Source organism: Micrasema longulum, unplaced genomic scaffold (assembly GCF_059751315.1).
Source record: "Micrasema longulum isolate JH-2025_06_02 unplaced genomic scaffold, ASM5975131v1 h1tg001038l, whole genome shotgun sequence".
NCBI classification, from domain to species: domain Eukaryota; kingdom Metazoa; phylum Arthropoda; class Insecta; order Trichoptera; family Brachycentridae; genus Micrasema; species Micrasema longulum.
In genome coordinates, this window is record NW_028278226.1 from 545,870 (window position 1) to 568,573 (window position 22,704).

The 22,704-nt window shown below is 31.7% G+C and overlaps 1 protein-coding gene across 1 annotated transcript in view; it reads left to right on the top strand.

Annotated features, from left to right (window-relative positions):
* The window catches only part of Liprin-gamma (liprin protein kazrin), a 499,395-nt gene that overhangs the window by 419,048 nt on the left and 57,643 nt on the right, over positions 1 to 22,704 (top strand). Inside the window, exon 10 of the mRNA XM_088232910.1 lies at positions 13,742 to 13,920. Coding sequence (XP_088089036.1) covers positions 13,742 to 13,920 — 179 coding nt within the window. The remainder of the gene's footprint in view (positions 1 to 13,741; positions 13,921 to 22,704) is intronic.

Below are 22,704 nucleotides of genomic sequence, written 5' to 3' on the forward strand. Positions count from 1 at the left end.
CACCCGTTTAGTTATACGATCTCAGTAATTTTGTGTGTACTCGTATGTTCATTATTATATTTTGTACCTTTTACATTATTTTTAAATAACTTTTTTCTTTTCTTATTCTTTAAATTTAAATTTATCTTGTTTCTATTTACTTTATTTTTATTACTGTTTATAAATATACGTATTTTTATTTTATTTGCAACTTCTGAGTGCCTAACATTTCTTAATTGTTAAATTGCTTTTATTTTGATACCGATAATGTACTTAATCAATACCTCACACCACCGTGGAAAACTGATATGGACTGTTTTCACAATTTTCGTTTATTCATATTTTTTCTGTATACAATATATTATTTATTATTTTATTTTATTTATTTTTCCCAAATAAAAATAAATAACTAAATTATTTTTAACGTTGCTTCAATCTAAAGTTTTAAATGAGTTGAATTCTAAAAATATCAGAGCGTTTTTTGTTGCATTGGAATGTCGCTATATTAAAAAATTTCAACATGTGTTTCGATTTTTGAAGGTGACTACCGAGAACGAAACAAAAGCGCACCCCCTTACCAGGGATGTTTTAATTGTCTTCGGAGTTTTCTTATTTATTTTTAAGACGTACACAATAATTGCACAAGTGGGCTGTGGAGATCGGTGGCCTTTTGTCTATTATATATTTTATATAGCTAGGGTACTTTCAATATGATGGGTTAGCAAAAGAGATTTTTTTAAACTTAATAATATAGGTTTTGGTCACGTAGTCCTAGTGACTATTTTTGGCTTATATCTTAATAGATAACCATGAAGCTACAGAATATCGACAAGTATTTCCAAACAATAAAATTTAAATTTCCAATCATCGCGAGCCGTTTCATTTCTTGTTGAAATTTTCCAGCCGCCATTTTCCCAGAAAATGCTTTCTCTGTTTAAAGGGCTTGTTTGCTGGTGTAATAAAATATATTCTGTCCACATCACGAATTTTTGTCGGTTAATTACGTATTCATAACATGCCTCAATTAGGCTTTTCCATGAAAAACAATCACGAAATCCGAATCCTATTTAAAAAGGTACGCTAATTTATAAAAACTGATACAATATTTAATTCGTTGTTTTCAAACTTTTATAAGCTTATTTCGCTCGATTTTTTAGTCCGCATCGCAGTTCAAGGGCGCAAAATAAGCAAACAAGGTATTCTGTGGGCGTAACTTCTGACATATTGCAAAGTACCAATTTTTTTATGTACGTATATAATGTTATGTAGTTGTATATAACCACTTAAGAGGGCGGCCTCCGTGGTGTAATTGCTAAGACGCTTGACTCACGCACGGAAGGTTCCGTGTTCGTTTCGCCGTGAGAACACAAAAATTGTATGTGATTTATTTCTGAGCCTGGCTTACAATTGGGTCCCGGCCTGTTGCGGTGCAAAAAAAAACAATATTTGACACAAGTATTAAATTTTTTTAAACCTTTTACTAAATTTTACTAAATTTTGGTAAATAATATTGTAAAGATTCTAACCGACTTTTCTATGTCTACCGGTTTCGAGACGTATCGCTTTCTTCATCAGAACACTAATTACACTAACATTCAAATCATACTTAACACCTTCACCATAGTAGTTGCACAAAACTATAAAACAAACGTGCTGATAGGACACAAGCCATTAAAAGCTAACACCAATGTGAACTGATTGTTATATATATTTATTAATGCTTAGAAGTTTGCTAACAATAATTTTCCGCTTAATAGTATAGTACTCGTAGTATAAAGCCATCATTTGATATGAAGTCTAAAATAAAAAATATTTTATTTTATTTTAATCACATTTTAACTATTTTTTCATAAACAGCAATAAGTTTGTGTTCAAACATTTCAATAAATTTTCTCTCGAGTTTTCTCTCTTCGTTAGGACACTAATTATACCAATTTTTTTGATTTCCTTTCTTAGAATTTTCTCCCGAGAGTAGAATTCTTGTTACATTACACAGAATTGAATTTTTCTTGAGGGACTAAAAAATGTAAAACTTTCTAAAAATGCGGCAAAAAATTCGCGACTTTTTGTAGCCTATTCGAGTGACATATTCAACTCAAATATTTATCTCGTGTTTTATTCACAAGATGGTATATGTTTTTAAAAAAATAATTGTTTTGTTATTTATTTTTTCATTAATACATTATATTATATTTAAGACACATCATAATTTTGTTGTAGTAATATGTATGTTTTAAAAAATGTAAGAAATGTATTTTGTATAACTGGATTTTAATAAATGTCTGAATTGAATACCTAATATGTAAATCGAAATCCGTCGAATAAATGTATTTTTCTCTATTCAGTTGAGGCTTGAATTTCTCATTAAAATCACTCAAACGTGAACGTACTCCAGATTGGTGACCAGATGTGGTTCAGCATAGGGAAGAAAAAAACTGTTTCGTAATATCGTGTCTAGTGCAAGGGTGAACTCATGACCTACATATATCTAACACTTTCAAGCCTGCCATACGAACACGTATGTTTATCTACTTTACTCGAGTGGATGTCACATGTTACTTACGTAACACACGTTAACTAGTGTTACTTTTATTAGATACTAGCAAAAAACAGTCGACTGTTACATGCTAGACATCGGCTTTTCGGGTCTCGGTTGATTAGGTTCTCGGACACCTAAAATACTTGTCACAGTTTTGGGCTTCACAATTAATTTTTTGTAGGTCGGAGCAATTTCAAAGAAGAATCTTTTACTCAAAATAATGCTACGGAAACCGCACAAAATAAACAGATAACGACGATCCGTTAGTCTCTGGAGACGTAACATGTTTTTTTTTCATTCATATGTACAAATACATACATATAACAAAAAAATAGAATAATAACGTATCCAAAACAGATGAAAGAATTGAAGGAATATAGATGTTCAAATATGGGCAGAATGGTGAATGTTACACAGTGTGTAAAGTGGCCACTTAAACCAGTCATTGACAGGTCATAAGCCCTGTATATGCCTAGACTTTTATATTATCTTGTCTTAAATGTTTTTCATCTCTGTTCTAATATGTTAATATCAGTATTGTGTTTTTCTTTTATTATTTTTTATTATTAACTTTTTAAAATCATTCTTATGTTGTAAAAATTCCATTTGTCGATGCGTTTTGAAGCTGCAAGACTTTTTGTGATATTAGCTATCATATTATTTTTATCATATTATGTAAATGTTATCAACTATCAAATATGTAAATTTAGTAAATGGGGTCTAGAATTTCAACCGTCCATGCGCTCAGTAGCTGCAAAACTTGTTTTTATCTTACTTCTAAATTTATGAATTTGCTTTTTATTTCGTTTTTAAAATATCACTTAAACTTTAAACTTCATTGTCAAATAAAAAATAAAAAAATAAAAAGGTAAATAGGGGCTAGATTTCTTATTGTCTATGCGCTCTGTAGCTGCAAGACGTTCTGTTATCTAGCTCACATATATTATAATTGTAATATATCATAATTGGAAACGAGGAACTAGAATCCCAACCGTCCATGCGCTCTGTAGCTGCAAGACGTGTTAGGATATTTATTTATTGTACGGCGCCCTTGAGGTGATTTTCACAAAAATGGTGCCACATAAATTATCCAAACATTATTATTATTATTAAACTCTATGTGGCCAAAGGCCCTATCTTGAGTTGGGATACAACAAAATGGAAAGTGGAAGCACGTACATAATTAAATAATAGCAAAAATTACAAATTATCACATAAACATACATATATTTCAAAGGGCATCTGGACAACTCGCTTAGTAGTATAAAAATCTATGCAATATCTCGCAGCAGTCTCATGTTATGGTATCTTCCCTTTGAAAAAATCCATTATGTTTTAATATGAATTATTTTTTTATGAAAATATTAGTTGAAAAATTAATTAATTTTTCCCCCAAAAAAATTCTCGATAGAAGGAGATATTTTTTTGAAACGACACTTGTCGTAGAAGAAGGAGATGGACGAAGAAAAATAAGACATGGAAGAATTGAATGAACATAGATGTTCAAGTATAGGCAGAATGATAAATGTTACACAGTGTGTAAAGTGGCCACTTAAACCAGTCAATGACTGGTCATAAGTTCTGTGGATGCCTAGACTTTTATATGCCCTTCTCTAAAATGTTCTAAATTTCTATTGTAATATGTAAATTCATAAGTATTGAATAAATGAATTACGGTTTGTTTGAAGTAAATCTTATCTGTTAATCAAAACTTATGCATTGTTTTATTTTACATTATGTTAAAATCATATTTTTATATGTAGATTTAATATGCTCTCTGTTAACTGTGTATCCCACAGAGTCCGCTGCATATTTTAGTACAAAATAAACAGCCAGAATGCACGGCGAGATTAATCTGTGCACAGAGCGGCGATACTGGGAACTACGAACATTGGTTCGCGGAACCAGAAACAAGCGCAACAGTACCACAAGATACCCAGAGTGGCATAATACGAACTACCCCAATGCGCAATGATCCAACCGTTAGGAGTGATCGAACAAATAATTAATAATTTTTTTTTTTTTGACACATTGAAGTTGCTTTTTTGTATTTTTTTATTCAATAATTATTATAGGTTGTAGCAGGCTCTCACATGTCGCACGTCTGATGAAATAGAATCATTACTTTAAAATTTTTATTTTTAGTTGAGTAAACGGAATAAATTAATTTACTGGCTTATTGTGTTCCCTTCCGATCAACTAGAGTATCTGACATTTTCCTAACATTAAAACTAATTGTCGGAAACATTCGACCATCCCTCGTTTACGTGAGACATTTAACAATAAATTTAATGGTCTAAAAATATTCAACACTCCATATCGTCGCTGCGCCTGCAAAATCCGCTATGTAAAAAAACACAACTTTTCAGGAGAAGGAAAAAACTGATTTACTCAACGGTGTCTCGTATTTCTTAAAAAGCAAATAAACAAAAAATTAGAGCCTTACGTCGGATTTAACATAATGATGTTTTATAAAATGATATTTTAATATTGAAGCCTTAGTCAATATTTTTGTGGCTGAAAGGCACATAGCTGGTTTAATTTGAGTCTTAAAATCCGTTTTGTAGTAGAAGCAGCACATAGCGGATTTTAATGAACGCGTATTTTCGACATAGCGGGTTTTACAAATGGGTAATGATTGGTTTTTTTATTGTTAAATTATATTTTGAACTTATGCGTAAGATATATTTAACCAAGCCAATAGTCTGTTTTGAACAAATCTTTATCTTTACCAGCCAAAAGTTGATATACCTAACTAAATTGTTATAGAGTAAAAGAGATATAAACATTTGCAGAATAAGATAGATAGATAAATAATCAAACAAAATGTTTAATACATGTTTTTATACATGTTCAAGTAACTAATTACCCAAAAAAAAAGCAGCCACAAAAAAAAAAAATAAACATGTTGAAAGTAAAAAACAAAATAGAAACTACAAATCAAACATTATTCTTATACATTCGTAATAATTAATACCGTAATAATGATGTTAACATTTTGATAAAATAAATTAACCTCTCAATGCAGTATTTTAATAAACAATAATTACGACTTCCTACTAGTAAAATCATAATTTTTCTTAAAACTGTTGAGATCTTTGAAATACAAAGATAGTACCCATAATTTAAAAAAATCAGTATTTGAGATTATCTTTAAAGAAGTGATAGATAGTCTCGATGCATACCTATAAAATTTTAAAGATTGTAATTGTTCAAACATAGACTTGTCAATTTTTTTCGGCCCTGTGTACAATGGTAGCGGTATTGCATATAAATCTTGCCTCCTTCTTTGGGGCAGTAGTGCTCAGTTATCAATAATTTCCTCGTAGTTGTACAGCAACCCTCTAATCTGTGTTACAGTAGGATCTCCAACTTTTTTGCCTGATCGAATTGTGCTGTAATTAGTGGAGAGTGTGTCGTAAGCCATGAAAAGTTATAATCTTTATGCTTAATAATGTACGGTTTGGATGGTCTAGCATTTATGCGGTCAACGTAATATGAAGAGGAGTACACTGTTTTTCTAAGGTCGAATGGACGCTATCTACCTCAATCATCGTGTGCCCCTTTTCTAAAATAAGTTGCAACGCACTGCGTCTGCTAGAGCACTGCAGATGACTTTATTTTTGTTTTGGTGAGCGCAGCCGTCCGATAAGTGATTGTTGTAAATAAATCCCTTATGAATTTCTCCTTCTATAAAGTCTATGATGCAATAAATAAACTCATTCGCTGTAACACCTCTATTACCTTCACGCCAAACGTACGGAAAAACATATTTCGTATTATTTTCATAGATTGTAAAATTATGTAAGGTATATATTGAGCAGAAACTAAACGTTTTGGACAAAGCTGTGTGCTCTAAAGATCCATTGTTGCAACTAAATGATGGTCAGTGCAAGATGCAATAGCCAGCTTATTTGCATCTCTTGCCTCATTTATCTTACTTGAGTGAAGTTGATATCCTTCGTTTCTTAATTCTTCTTTCTTGTAGGATACACATAATATGTCGCATTGATCTTTGCGTGGTTTAAATATTGATATTTAAACCACGAAAAGATTTGGAGGGGAGTTTTGCCTTTCTCTGCACACCAGAACGTATAAACTGTATGCATTTCTGATTACGATTTAAATTTATCCTCCATGTATGTTCTCGAACTAGTTGAGTGGCAATAATGGCTCAAAACTTTAGGCAATTGAAAGATCTAACTTTCAGTATTATATCTTTAGTCTGGATCTAACCACTGTTTCACAGACTCGGATTAAAAAGTGCTGGGACTATTTCGTATTATGGCTGTTTGAGTCTAATGACCGTTATCTATCTGTTTAGATGATATTCATTGGGTAAATGTATCTTTCGTGATGTCCAGAGTAGTGTTCAAAAAATCTCCGCATACTCTTACTTCTTTACCATTGAACGTGGGTAAGAAGCAGCCGACTCCAATTTGGGGTTTCAAAGCACTGATATCATTTGATTGTTGTCGCCTCTTGATTATTTTTCTGATATTCACGAGCCCAAAAATATGGGTTTTTTTAGCTTCTCAAGGTTGACAAGCTCCAGAAATATTTGAACACATTTTGGCGAGCTTGCTCAGTAACTAACCCGCATAGAAAATATCTATTAGATATTATATTCAAACCATGATAATTGCACGATGTTTCTCTTATTTTTCTTTGCGCTCTTTTGACGAAAATTGTATGCCCACTAACTGTTTTAATACCGTTTAATTTTTCTCCCAGGACTCTTAATATTTTATTCACTTTTCGCTTATCCTCTGTGTTTGGTTCATTTAGTCAACAGATCATCGTCGGAGTTGCAGTTAGAATCAGCGCATTCAAACTGTTCCGTTTCGTGGTTCAATATAAACCTATAATTACATGTTCCCAGTTTATCTGCACTACTTTTCTCATCTGAATTTGAAGCTTTTAAACAGTCCCTTTTCAGGGTTGAGAATAAGTTTTGGACCATCGACATTATTATTCATAGACGAGAGTACAATCGGAGATGAATTCTCCGAGTTTTTCTCCAAACTTTTTAATTATTGTGTTAATTATGTGACACGTTCGGATTCATATTTTCGACATCATGGAAATCAGTAAAATTGGTAGTATTAATGCTAAGGGGGATTGGTATATCAATAAGTGATTGTTGTGTATCAACAGTTGTGGTGTGACTAATGCTGTTTGCTTGATTTTCTTGGAGTTCAGCATGATGATGATCGTTCAGAACCGTGTTCACTAATCGCTGAGCTCTAGAGGATCTAAATTTAGGTGCAGACAGCTATGTTACCTATTGTAACCAAAACAACAAACTATTAGTTCATTTATAAGCTTCAAACTAATGGAATGGATACATAATTGTCAATTATAAATGCCCCAAATACAAAAAAGTATTAAAATACTTATAAGTTTATGATCAGGCACATCATTTAAAACAAAATCAAGGAAAATGTAAAATAATTAAGAATACTATTGAAAATCATTTAATGATTGGTATGTACATAATATTTCAGTTGATGTTTAAAAAATGTTTGAGCTAGACGAAAAATTGTATTCGATAGCTTAACAAAATTTACAAACAATAAACGTAACTTCCACAGTTTTTTAAGGTAAATATTGTACCTAACAGCCAATTATTATTTTCTAATTATATGATAACAAAATAAAATCCGCAATTTTATATGCACCTATCCATGGTTTAAGCCAAAAGTTAAAGTTATTATTACCACATAATATATCTGCAAAAGTTATTTATTCATGTATAAATGCACATAATACTATAAAAACACAAGTATTCTTAGGTAAACATTATAAAATACATTTTTAAAAGTTCTAAAAGGTTATTGTAATGTCTTTAATATGAGATAGTTGAACGAAAAAAAAAACTGTTATATTACTTACCGGGCTGTTAAAGTAAAAAATAATTAATTACACTATTCTTAATAGCTTAAATATGTTTTATTGTATGTGCTGCGAGTCACAAGTCACAACAAGACTGGCAAAAAGAGCGTTCTGAGGGAATAGTAGGTGCAAACTCCGTTATGTGCCATTAACGGGCGCAATAGTAAGTTTTCCCCTTTAGTTAAAAATGCGATATGTGAACGGAGTCTTCATAGTGTATTTTGAAAGCCATTTTTCAAGTGAAAACACATAGCTTATTTTGCATTTTTCTAAACTAGCTTTAAAATCAAAAAAAGGGTTTCATAGGCCGATCCGTCTCTTCTTGTTACATGGCAGGGCGGAAAAAACCGAAATTTGCAAAAAAAACGTTTGACGGATTTTGCAGGCGCAACGACGATATAATAGGTACAAAAGAGAACTAACCAGCTTGATTGTGAATAACGGAGAAAAGACGTTTTTTCATTGTTCGCTCTTTATTTCTCGATATCAAATCAAATGCAATTTTAGACTTTTTTTCATTCATCCTCTATTATTTCTCGTCACTTTCCTTTGTATTTCTTCCCACTGTCACCTTGTTTTGTCCCTGGTTCTTTTAATTGAATTAATATGAATTTTATTGTTTTAATTACTTATCATTTTATTTTTTATGTAGTTTTAACCGTCGCTTTATTTTATTACAATTAAGTGAATTGATGTAATTGGATGGCAGGCTCTACTATTTATATATATATTTAAATATAGTCTTAATGTATAAACATTAAATCCGTAAAGCTGTTTGTATTCTAAATAAATAAAATAAAACTTATGAAATAACTCACATGCATGAAAAATTACACAATTTTATCTTCACGATTTTCTTGCGTCATGGCAGAATGACACAATAATATCACTAAAAAAAAATTGAACGCCGCTGCTTTCGAAAAGTGTTATATTTTGTTTCTTTTTTTTATGACAATCTTAATTTTCTTTAAAAATGTAATAGCATTTTTAAAGAAAAACCGTTTTTTTTTTCATGTAAAAATAATAAGTACTTTGGCGGACTTATTACCAAAAGCAATATCTTTCAGCCCTACCAAAAACCCGACTGGTTAATAAAATAATTGGTCTAAAATTTGTACTAAAAAAAATTATAAATAAAAACGCATATGAAAAAAATCCAATCAATTAAAAATAAGAACTGCTTTTTTATGTTTTTTTTTCTTACATAGGATTCATTGAATCTCTTATAAACGTCAATAAAAACAAAACTTGAAATTACAATTCAACAATTAGTAAATTAAACTTATCAAACGAATAAATTTTAATCAACAACACAATTTAAATCAACAAACTAAAATCAATAAACACGAATCTAATACAAGAGTTCATCCTGCAAACATTATTCGACTCTATAGTAGCTCTTTCCAAACAGCCTGTGCTTGCCAAAATCTTAAAAATAAATTGTTAACAAAGCCTGAATCTGAAACCAAGAAGTACCTTGTTGTAGAATCGTATGCAGTTTGAGGCAAAATAATTATTGATTTTTTTCAGTCTAGTAGTGGGCACAAAAAGCATATCTTTCTGGGGAGATAAATCTTAAAAATATTATATTATACACTTTAAAGGATTAGAAATGTGGGATCAGGTGATGAGTTTGAAAGGAGACAGGAAGAGGAACCAGAAACGCAAAGGAATAAAAAATATCCACTATCCAGGGTCACTTTAAAGTGGCCAGTCACCAATATATATGAAACATTAACATTGCTTTAAGAGTGAGAAGAAAAACAACTCGATGAAAAATACATGGTTTTGAGATATGTTAATTTATTTTTTTGGCTTTCCTGGAAATTTTGCCTTTGGGTGGTCATGTAATAATGTGATTGTTGGTTGATCTGTAATTTTCATTATAAGTCATCATCATTGTTCTCATCCCGCACCTAATGGCGCATAGGGCACTGCATTTGTATGCCAACCGTAGCGTATATTGATCATTTACATAATGGTAAGATGATTATTCTTACCTTTCAGGTGTCAATCCAAGGACTATGAGATAGTTTAGTGTAAAAATACCTGTTGAAATCAATATTTCAGGTCAACCATGTCGGGAATCGAACCCTAGATCTCTAAGATCATGGTAAGTAAATGCGCTTACCATAAGTGGGTAGTATTAGCTTTATAATTACAAATACCTTACTGTTTTAATTTCACAGTGATATGAGTATTATACAAGTTATTAAATGAATAATCTTCAATCATTGTTTACTTATTAGTATAAATGTTCTGTTACCAGATAAATACACGTATGTATCCTACTTAATAATTGTATTAGTTACTTATTCCATGCTATTCATGTCCAAAGTTAAACGTGGATTCATCACGGGCACTCCATTTTATCCTTTGATGTGCTTATTTGAAATTTTCGTGTGAACTTTGTTTCAATTTAGAAGTGCAAAGGCTTTTGTTGAATGATAAGCCACCTCAAGAACTTTGGTTTTGAACTTATGTTGCAACGATATAACTCTTCCCGCCGTTTTGTGGTTTATAATTTCCAACAAGTGTTGATTATCACATTTACAATCTTCTCATGTTGAACACGAGCAGTTGTAATTAAATGTTTATTAAAAAAATATATTTGAAACACTCACTTTATGGTTATTCATTTTTTTATTTTTTTTAATCACTTGCAAAAAAAACTATCTTCACTAAATAATGGAGATGGATTGTTTTTAAAAATGACAATCTAAACAATTGGCTAATACCCTACCATCAAGCAAAGAACCGACCTTCTACACAACTAATATTATAGGTACTTTGTTAAAAAAAACATAAAGAAAAAGTCTTTGAATAATATAATAAATTGGCATATACCAATTGAATTGTAATGATTGCCATTTAATTTACATAGGAAAAACAAAGGAAACTTCGATACAATTAATGTATTATCTTAATTTGCAAACTATCCAATAGAAAATAATAAATATTTTAATAAAGTCACTGGGTTCTTAAGCGTTTTTCAATTGGCGCGGAAGGATTTTGACGGCCCGTGGCGGCCATTTTGTTTTGATGACATCTGTCAAATATTTTTTTTATTATTTAATTACTTATGCTAAATCACCGTGGCAAGTTACACAATTGAACAGCACGTTTAAATGATAAAATTTTATTATTAAAATGAATGTTCGTTAGTGCAAACTGTGGCCCTTCACAGTCAGTTCTTCAACGTTTGGTGGCCAAATTTGAGATGACCGGTTTGGTAATCAATCAACCAACACTCGTTTGTTTAAGGAACGCAAGATAGGCCGAGAACATCGCCGATGTCCGTAAAAGTGTACAACAGAACCCGAGGTAGTCGATTCCTCGCTGTGCACAAGAACTCAACCTTTCGCAGACTTCAACTTGGCGAACATTGTGTCGGGACTTAGACCTACACCTGTACAAAATCTAACTAACCTAGGAGCTTAAAGTTCATGACCATAGACAACGCTGTTTGTTCGCTGACGGGGCTTTAAATTGTTTGGAAGACGACCCCAATTTTTGCCGAAAAATATTTTTTAGCGACGAGACGCGTTTTCGAATAAATGACTGTGTTAACAAGCATAAAAGCCATATATGGGACGACATCAACTCACGCAAGGTTCACCAGGTGATAATGTATCCTCAAACAGTTACCGTTTGGTATGGATTTTGGGCCGGCGGCGTACTCTTTCGAAAACGACGTTGGCGACGCGGTCACCGTCAACGGCGAGCGCTTTAGAACGATGATAACCAATTTTTTATAATCCAAATTGAACCATATGGACCTAGACGATATGTGATTTCAGCAGAACGGTGCTATGTGCCACACAGCGGACGCCACAATTGACATTCCGCATGAACGATTTGAGGGTAAGGTTATCTCTCGCAGGAGTGATCTGAATTGGCCACTAAGGTCATGCGATTTGAACCCGCTAGACTTTTTCTTGTGGAGTTTCTTAAAGTCACAGGTCTATGCAAATAAACCACAATCGACCGATGCCCTAAAGGTGAACAAAACACAGAACATCGCTCAAATTCAGCCGGATCTACGCGGAAGAGTCATTGAAAATTGGACCACTCGGATCCGTGTCACCGTAAGAAGCCGAGGTGGGCATTTAAACGATGCCATATTTCACACTTAATGGCACATATGGGCCTTTCAAATGAAAAAAGAATTTTGTTAATACCTCACACACGACTTGTTTTATTTCATTTTAACATCAACCCGCCCTTATTAAAAACCCCTTTAGATGTTGAAAATAAGACATTATTTTGTGTCAAAAATAGAGTATCTTTATTTATATTGATTTTAATAAACCTCGACTTTAATTGAATTTAACTCGAAAGTTTTCATTACCCCTTTCACTATGAGTTTGGAAAATTACATGTAAGGCGTTGGGTACCTATTGTCATTTATCCTCATGGCCAAAATGCAATTACTCAACAACAGCAACAACCGTTTATTTACTCGTATAATCTAATTACAAAAATCCATTACTCATTATGGTATCTTTATTACTCGTATCTACATAATTCTTCTGTACGTGTGATGTTACTGAACTCTTAAATGGCATAACCGATTTACATGCCGTTTTTAGTGAAATGTAGATCTTTGCGCTGCACGTGGCCTTCCAGGGTTGCATTCGACGAGAATGCATATACAAAAAAAAGGATATTGTTTTTATAAAAATATTGTTTTTGAATGTTTGCAAACCACATTAGCTTTTTACGGATCCCAATCAGATTCTTTCCTTGCATTATTTATTTTTACTGAATTTTTGGTAATACTAACATAATATTAACTGACATTCAATACGTTTTTGAAAATCGCATTCATGAATAAGGTGCACCCTTGTTGGTGAGAGGAACCGAGTTTGACATTTCCAAAAAGAATTCTATATTTCAAAATCAATTATTTTATGTTTTGGAATTCAACCATAAAGAAGTACCTAGGTACTTACTTTAATTCAATATTTGAATATATTCATAATTTTCAGTTTAGGAATTCAATTATAAACAAGTACCTACTTATCAATTAAATGTTTTTTTTCCAAGCTAATAGCAGGCAAGCCAACGTTCGAGCAGAACAACGTCTGTCGGGTCCACTAATTTAATATGAATTTCACTAAATCAATTTAGATTATTACCATCACTAGTTTTGAGGTCACATAACTCTACCGACGCCTTTTATGTAAGTCACCAAAAAATTAATTTCGTTATCATGCAATTTACGCCAATTATTTCAAAGGTTTATTTGATCTAGTCACGGTGAAAAGATTTATTGTGTTCGTTGGTTAAATTAAATTTTAACTTAACTGAATGTCTTATTTTCAGAGTCCCTGTACGAGCCCCGAGCGCAGTGGTCGGTAAGCGCCGAGGCAGCCCTACGCGAGGCTGCCTCCCTGCCGCTAGAGAGGTGGCGGGCCCCCGCAGTGCGAGCTTGGCTTGACCTAGCACTAGGCATGCCCCCCCACTACGGGGCGCGCTGTGCAGAGAACGTCAAGAGTGGGAAGGTCAGTATATGTCTACTAGCTTTGAAATGCTTAATAGTGGTATTCCGCAGGGAGGGCTACTGGGACCATCATTAACAAATATAACGAATATATTAGGTATACAGAGAGCAAAAACTCGTATTTTTGTATAGAGAAATAACTTATACCATCATATATATCTTATTTTTTAGACATTGCAATCCTTAATATTATTAGCTGCGCTCGAAAACTATTATTGTTTTTTTTTTTTACAAAATCAAATATAATTTCATTGCACGTTAAGTGCGTTCCAATGTTTAGCAAGCCTTTGTGAATATTATATGTAAATTCCTGTCGGTAAACCAATTAAACATAGATAATTTCGTTTGTTTTAGTAAGCACACTAGAACTATTTGTTTTTAAAACGTCCTGCCACGCACACATAAGCGAAGGTTTATTTAAGATTAGAATGAACTGAACCTTCATTTTTTGTAACAAAATAAGTAAGGTGTTGTTTTATCGCTTAATGAAAGCGAATGAAAGCGAAAATAAATGAAAGCGAATATACAACATTTTTTTTATTTTTATTTTATTTTATTTTGGAAAGCCAACAGATTACAATGTTTATTAATTACAGTGTAGGTTAAATTATATATTAAGATCCAATTACAGGCCTTCTCGTAAGCTAAAAGATAAATATTACCAATAAGAAGTTAAGAATAGATATTAAATTTAGATATGTATGTACATTTTACAGTGCGGATAACATAATAATAAGTATACATACATATGCAGCGAGTATAACATTTGCGATAATTATTGAGACTTATAAGAAGAACAACTTAATTGAAGAAAATAATAATTATAAAAATAAAAAAAATAAAACTCAAAAACTAAAATAAAATAAAGTGTTTATAATAATTAACCAAATATCAAACTCACATACACATGTACATGTACATATCCATACACAATGTAACTACACAGGTAGGTATTTCGGTTAAATAAGATATTATATAAGAGAATATTAAAAAACATATTTAAAAAAATAAAAAATAAAAATAAAATATAAAACATTTAATGCCATTTAATTTTTCTTATTTATTAGGTGTTAACATAAGTTGTGTCCGTTTTTTTCCAAATGAAGAAGACAAATTACAACAAACTACTCAATAATGTATTCTCCGTAATATTCTTATTTGTTTTCTTCTTTTTTCCTTCGATTGAACGCGGACATAAGGGGGTGTCAAAAATTCTCACATTTGTATTCTAGAAGGATTGTAATCAAATTAAATAATAAATGTTACGTAATAGCAAATAAAATGTCTTGTAGCGCAGAAAATTTTGTTTCGAATGACGTATAATCTTTGACATTCTGTTCCACTTTTGAAGCTTATTTTCTAATTTAAAAAGAACACACATTAGATATTAAAACCCAATACAGTTTATTCTTTATTTTTTTTACTTAACTCTTTTTTTTTGTACACGGCATTTTTTATTTTAATTTAACATCTAGTTTGTACCTTAATAATACATAGTTTCTTTCTTTTTTTTGTAACGTTGCGTTTCACTTTTTATTTACATTACTTCCTACGGTAATTTTTTTAGTTCCTTTTTAAATGTACTACAATTTTTTTTTTATTATTCTTAATGTGTTTGTACCTACTTATCCATACTATTTTTGTAAATGCTCCATGGGCGTATACGTGAAATGAATCAAATAAATTACATTTTAATTCATGTATTTTTACAGTTTTACACGTGCAAATGTGTTTTTCCGTACTCCAAATGAACAATTTTGCATAAAGATATAAATTGAAGCCATAAATTAATCTCGCGATGTAACAAGAAATAATGGATGAATATTTCTCAACTCCCGTAAAATATATTTCACCGTATCAACAGCGCAATAAACCGATTGCCGTAAAAAAGATATCTCGCACAACAAAGAAAAGGGGTTTTGATAGTTCAAAAAATCGCCCATAAAAGTTCAGGAAAATATCTGGTCCTTAAGTTGAAAATTCTCACAAAAGACCGACTCGTTACGGAAAATATAATATGCCTTAAACGGTTACGTCAAAGTGGGGTTTTTAAAAAAAATCCACACCCCGCGGTCATTCAGAATTCAATATCATAAAGACCGCCCCAGTCGCATCTTTCCTATGCCCATCCCGTTGCCATGGGTTAGATGTAAAAAACTCTTATATGATCGGAAAACTGTTTTTATCTGATATTAAATGCTTATAAAAACGTGAAATGAAATAGAGGCTATCAGTAGGGGTGGCACGTAGTTTTAAGTTCTTCGCATAGACGGTTAACTTTATAGCCGTTGATTCCTTGAATCTTGATATTACTATTCCAAATGTTTTCCGATTGCTGGCGAATAAAAAAGTTGTTTATGGCTGTTTCGAGCTAAAGTTTGAATCGAAATTTTAACACGGTAAATCAAAAAGTAAGGCGGGTTCTCAACTGCAAATTGCTCCCTAATCAAAGTGTATTTGTATTATTTCAGTGTTTGAACTAAAGTTAAGGGATGAAGGTACTTCGGAATTACATACCGTATCGATGTTCTTATTGATATTTTATTTTATGTACACATTTTCACCATCATTCGCTTTCCGCTTCTAATTTTGCATAAGGCACTTCTTTGGGACCTCAACCGCAGCGTATCTGGAGCATTTTTTTTCATGAAGGTAAGATGATCAGTCCTACGCTTACGTGTCTATTGTAAAAATACTCTTCTTCGTCCTATTAATACAAACAAAAAATAACGTTCTTGCTTTCCGTATTAATACAATTTATAAAATCAAATAGTCACTTATGTAAGTGAGGTAAAAAAAATGTAATAACCTGTTAGTAATAATTTATTGTAATAACTTTTATAACAATCATAGAATTCAATTAAGCTAGCCAATTAAAAAAATGTCTAAAATAAACTTTTTTTTATTTTTTGTGCATTCCGTGTTTGCATATAATTGATGAACAATATCTAAAATAACAATTTGTGATTATTTTACCAATGTCATATGTATTGTTTATTGTTTGTGAACCAAAATAAAATAAATAAATAATATAAAATAACGTTTGAAAAAAATTAAACCACAGATATTCAATGAATCGTTTTTGTTTTGTTGAAACTATTTTTGATTCATTCAAATAATGATGTGAAAACATTCTTATCTCGGCTGTTTTGGAACTAGCAGTATATATTTATTTATTAAACATTTGATATACATATAAAGGCAGGCATATTGCCTTAAGGCAATTTCTTTCTACCTACCAAGACCGTTTAGTTTGAGAAAATAAGAAGTATATGGACATAATCTAGGTATTAATACAAAATTCTGTAATTTTAAACAAAATTTGAAACAAAAATAACTTAAAATCTAAACATTACTACGAAGAGAAGAGAGGGGATGGGAAGAAAAAAAGGAAAAGGGAATCACTCAAATATTTAGATGGTGATATTTCAATCTTGATTTAAATTAAAATAAAGAAAAGGCGTCTCTGATATTAGTTGATAGATTATTCCACAATCGAGCAGCAAAATCAAGCGGTAAATGGGTATTTAAAGGGTTCTCTCGTTACTAGAACGAAGAGATAGTCCATGTTGTGATAGAGGTAAACTTATCTTTTTTTTTTAATCTGAATATTTTTTCATACTTCTATGTATATTTCCATTGAAAACTGTTTAAGAAACCTTTATTCAACAAAAAAAATTACTCGCCAAAAAAAAGTTAAGGTTCTTTTGTTTGGCAAATGATCCAAAAATATATCTGTATAGTTGAAATAAGATAATATTTTTTTATACTTCAACTTTTAAGGTTGAACTTGCCAAAAAAGAATCAGGCTCCAGTGTTCGGTAGGTGGTTTACTAACTAAAACAATTAAAAGTAGATTAAACATGGTATGATTATTAATTATATATAAATTCGTTTCCATATAACGCATAAAAGAAACAAAAAAAGTCAAAACAATTTTTTTTTATAAGAAACTGAAAATATTTTTTATATAATTTTAATCAAATGTTGTGTATTACCCCTAATATTGAGAATGCCAATAATTATGAATCATTATTGCTGTTGCATTTTTATCATGAAAAAAATTATTTAAAATGTTTTGTTATTATTAGTTACACTGTGTTAAGATTATTGTAAATAATATTCTGTCTGGCACTTAACTTTATTTACAGTAATTTGACACCGCTGGGATTTTTAGACAAGTAATTAATTATATGATCAACCATTTGCTTAATTACCCCTTATAAATTCAGGTATCATGACTTACAAAATCATTATAATCAATTTTCGCCACTTATTTCTAAAGCATTGATAAATATTTTTTGGTAACGTTTTTACTACAATTTTCTTCCGAAAATCCCTTTGTTGTGTTGCCCAAATGTAAAAAACGGGTTAGCTCTAATAAATGCTTAAAATTTGATTAAAGCTTGAAAATCTCGGGCATTCATTATATCCTAGTAACGAAGGTGGGTACTAGGTACTTGTCAGAGTAATAAATTTAATTTATTCGAGGGTTCCCTTACCAAACACTTGATTATCAAACAACCCCGATAATGGCTAACGGAACCTCCCTACCCTCGAAAGTTTCCCGTGTCACTCCATAATTCCCGCCAAGCGAGCGCACCTGCGAACCTGTGGGAACATATTTCAAAATGGAATATGTAAATATTGATTACCGGTCCAAATTAGCCTCGCTTCTGGGATCTCAGGGCGCCGCGACGCCGTTGGCGGTGGATTTCCGGCCAATGCAGCGTCGGCGGCGGCGTCGTTTCATCGCAAAGCAAACATTACGGAGAATTTTTAAATCCTGATTTGCCATGGTTTATAGTACGCCGGTTGTTGGGAATATACTAATGGGTTAAATTTTACCTTTTTTGGAAAATTTAATTAAGAAATTCATTTTCTTTTTGCTCGACATGGACGATTTTTTTTTTTTTAAATAAATTCACGCTTTACTGATAACGGTTTATCATTCTTAAAATATATATTTATTTCGTGGTGAAGTGGTTAACACATTCAACTACCATGAATTCAGATTCTCGAATTCGATTCCTAACAGCACTAACGTGGAATTATTATTTAAATATAGTTTTTTTACACATACTAACAACACGTCTGAAGTACCTATAAGAGTAACTTATCCTTTGTTTTTTTTTGCACCACAACAAGCCAGGATGCCTAATTACAGTGGTGAATTACAGCAAATTACTGCCCCTTGGTCAACAAATAGGAAGCAGTGATTCGCAACCAATATAGTACTTTACATACCTCTTTTATCAGTTTAGAAGAAATAAATGAAGTGAACCTAAAAAGTTGTTTAAAAAATACTTGAAATTTATTGAAACAGAGTTGCAATTAATTTCAATCTTAATAACTCTCTAGGGAGTGATATCTAGCTTTGTCGACAAACATTTGGAAATACTCAAAATATTGTTTAAAAATACTTGTTTTAATAAAGCACGTTAGTAATAATACATTATATTATTGAAAGAATTTAATCAAAACTTTTTATTATTGTCTATTTATTTATATATACGCCCAATGGGCATTTTTATGGACACATTTATACTTAGAAAATTACTTTAACAAAATTAGAAAGACTCAATGGTTTATAGTAGACTTTTTTGGGAGTGGAAGCGAGAGAGAGGTGTTTATAATTGAATTTGATTCAGTGATCGTTTGAAAGAAGACAACTTATTATCAAAGAAATCAAGGCTGGTATGTTTGTTGGCAGACCTAAGAATTCGGGGCTCAGGGAAATGAAAACCATAATTAGTTCTATATTTATCGGTATGAAAGAGTAAGTTTTGTCTGAGGTTTCTAGTTGGGATATTTTGTTTACAATACTTTATATTGCATTTTTGAGACGTAAGTCCGAACTCCATGGGACTAAAGCTTAAACTGTTTAGCTTTAACTAACGCTAAAAACATGTAAATGGTTGATGTATTTTAGATACCTACTTGTTGTTTGGAAAATATTTCAAGTTAGTTTATGTTTAAAACTTGACAAAGTAACAGTTTTGTTCTAAAACCAGTCTGCATATTCAATTTATTTTAGTGATTTTACGCACAGTAATATATATTTGTTAATATATTGGATGCATCAACAAATTGTTGGTCTGAAGGTCATACTCATTACATGCATTTTTCGAGAAAATGAGTTCAAATCCTATTTGGGAAAAAAAATTGAAGAAAAATTCACTATGAGTGGTAATTGAATTTTTTTGATCCGGAAAAAGGCCACGGTGAATGCCAAGAACAGGGTGAACGGTGCATTAAAATCAACCATGGTAAATAAATGTTTTCGCAAGAGGTTAAATTAGCCATTCACAGTGAGGTCTTGGTACCAACCCTTATGTATGAAATCAGAAAAATAAAGATAAAAAAAGGCTTAATGCTGAAATGTGAATGTGTAGTAAAACTATGTACGATAGGTGCACAAATATCGAGATCTGTGCTTTATAGATAAGCATTTCTTTATTATTTTTTATAAATTTATTGCACAAATAAATACATATTTAATTCCAGGGAATCTATATAAAACTAGTGAATTAAATAATGAATACGGAGCGTCCCCTCGTTAGGATAGTCTCTATCTAGCCTGTTCTAAGATGGAGACATTATCGGCAAAATTAAGAAACGTTCTGCATTGGATTAGTCATGTAGAGCGAATAAACTACATGTATGAAAATAAATAAATAAATAGACGGCGAAAGAACGGCCAAAAAAAATTACGATTCGAATGTTGATGGATGCAGAAAACGAATAAGACCGAGAAAGCATTGCACGACAAATACTCGTACTTTAGGATGGACATGTCGAAGATTGGAATAATCGGCGCGCGTGGATGAGAAGGAAGAAGAATGTGGAGGAAACGAGGTGTGTAAGCAAAGACAGTGTTATACGGCGTTCTGTTCTCTCTGCCTACCCCAATGGAAAAATGGCGTGATGGTTAGTGTTTTTGTTTGTGTCGATTACGATACTGGTTTTTCATTAGATATAATTTTTAAATTATTTTATTTTATTTATTCATACAAATACGTGTATATTACAAAAAACAATAACGTATCCTTGAGGCCAAAAGCCCTGTGTTGAGTTGAGATATAACATAATAAAAAATGAAAGCATGCACATTATTAAACAATAGCAATTTTTTTATTAAAAATTATTGCATAACCATATATTTCATCCAACGTCTGGACAACTTAATAGTATATAAATCTATGCAATATTTCGCAGCAGTCTCCTGCAATGATCTCTTTCTTTATACAAAATCCAACAATATGTATTTTCTTATTAATGTTTAGTAATAATTACTTTTAATTTGAGAAGAACGTTATAGAATTACCCAAATATTATCAAACCACCATTAATTTTACGAACAAACTTGTACCTGGTTAAACTCATTATGAAGCAATTAAACAAACTAAAAAAATATTTTGTTGTAAAAATCAGTTTTCTTTCTTTGTGTTCTCTTATTTTTTATACATTTGGTGCTAAAAATAGTAAAAGAAAAATCTTTTAAACCTTATCTAAAAACTTTCAAAATGTCACATTACGAGTTTTAGCTTCAAACTAACGAAATTGTATTTACGAGTATATTTATAGCCGCTCCTATATATTTTAGGTATACATAGATAGGGAGCCGCTAAACAATACCTTTTGTAGTGTCCACGCGATCAACAAATTTCTCAGCTTTCAAACAAAGAAGCTTCTACTGAGAAGAGCTGGCACGAAGTAGAAAAATACTAAGCAATCAAAAAAGAAAGGACAAAGGTCGTTTATTCGGTCCATATTTCTTGTTAAAGCCGTATTATACGGAACAGAAAACTGATCAGATTTTTACTCAGAAAAGCCTTTTTTTAGTATTACACGACACAATCTTACATTCATGTTACAACAATGATCAAGAAACGCTGCGGTTGGTGTACCAAAGCAGTGCCCTGTGCAACATTAGATCTGTAAAGGGAATAATGAATGAAATATTAAAAAATATTAAAATCGTACCGTCATTAAACCCTATCCACACCAGCGGTGCTATGCTAAACTGCTCTTGCGGCCGTCGAAAATACTCTCGCGTATTCACATACAAAATACGCGAGATAAAAGTGTTTTCTAGGCCACGAGAGCGCTTGAAATATCACCCCTGACGGTAGATAGAGCGCTGCATTTAATAGGTAAATAGCATTTCTTGATCTGTTACAGGGAGATAAATTGAACAGTCTTATGCTCAGGTGTCAATCCAAAGATGGTGTAATATTGCACTGTAAAATCACCGCATAACAATGATTTCATGTCAAGCTTCCCGGGAATTTAACCCAGGACTTGAAGCATCGTAGGTGAACGCGTCAATTACTACAATACTGGCAGACTTTTTTGCACTCGATTATTTTTTTATGAATTTCGTCAAAAATACTCGTTCAGGATTCTTGTTCTATTTAATATTTGAAACTGTATTTGTATTCTCCCGGACACAAGACAAAAAGTCGGAAAATGTATGCGAACTAAAATTTTTAGAACGTGTCCTAATTTTGATTTCATTCCACGTGCCCGTTCCTACTCATATAGGTGGGGGTTAGTGCTATGCAATCTCTTGACGTCACTGCGACCTGTTAAGACCTGTGTGACGTGCCTATACAGATACAAATACGGATATCACATCTAAAGACTAGTAAGAATTCACCATGTTTCTAATATAGCGTTACATTCATTTTTACTTATTCAGAATCTGCGCACGCATACTTTCAATATTTTTTTAACTCGTGGTAAATATTTTTTTACATTTTACATTTTTTTGCACCACAAC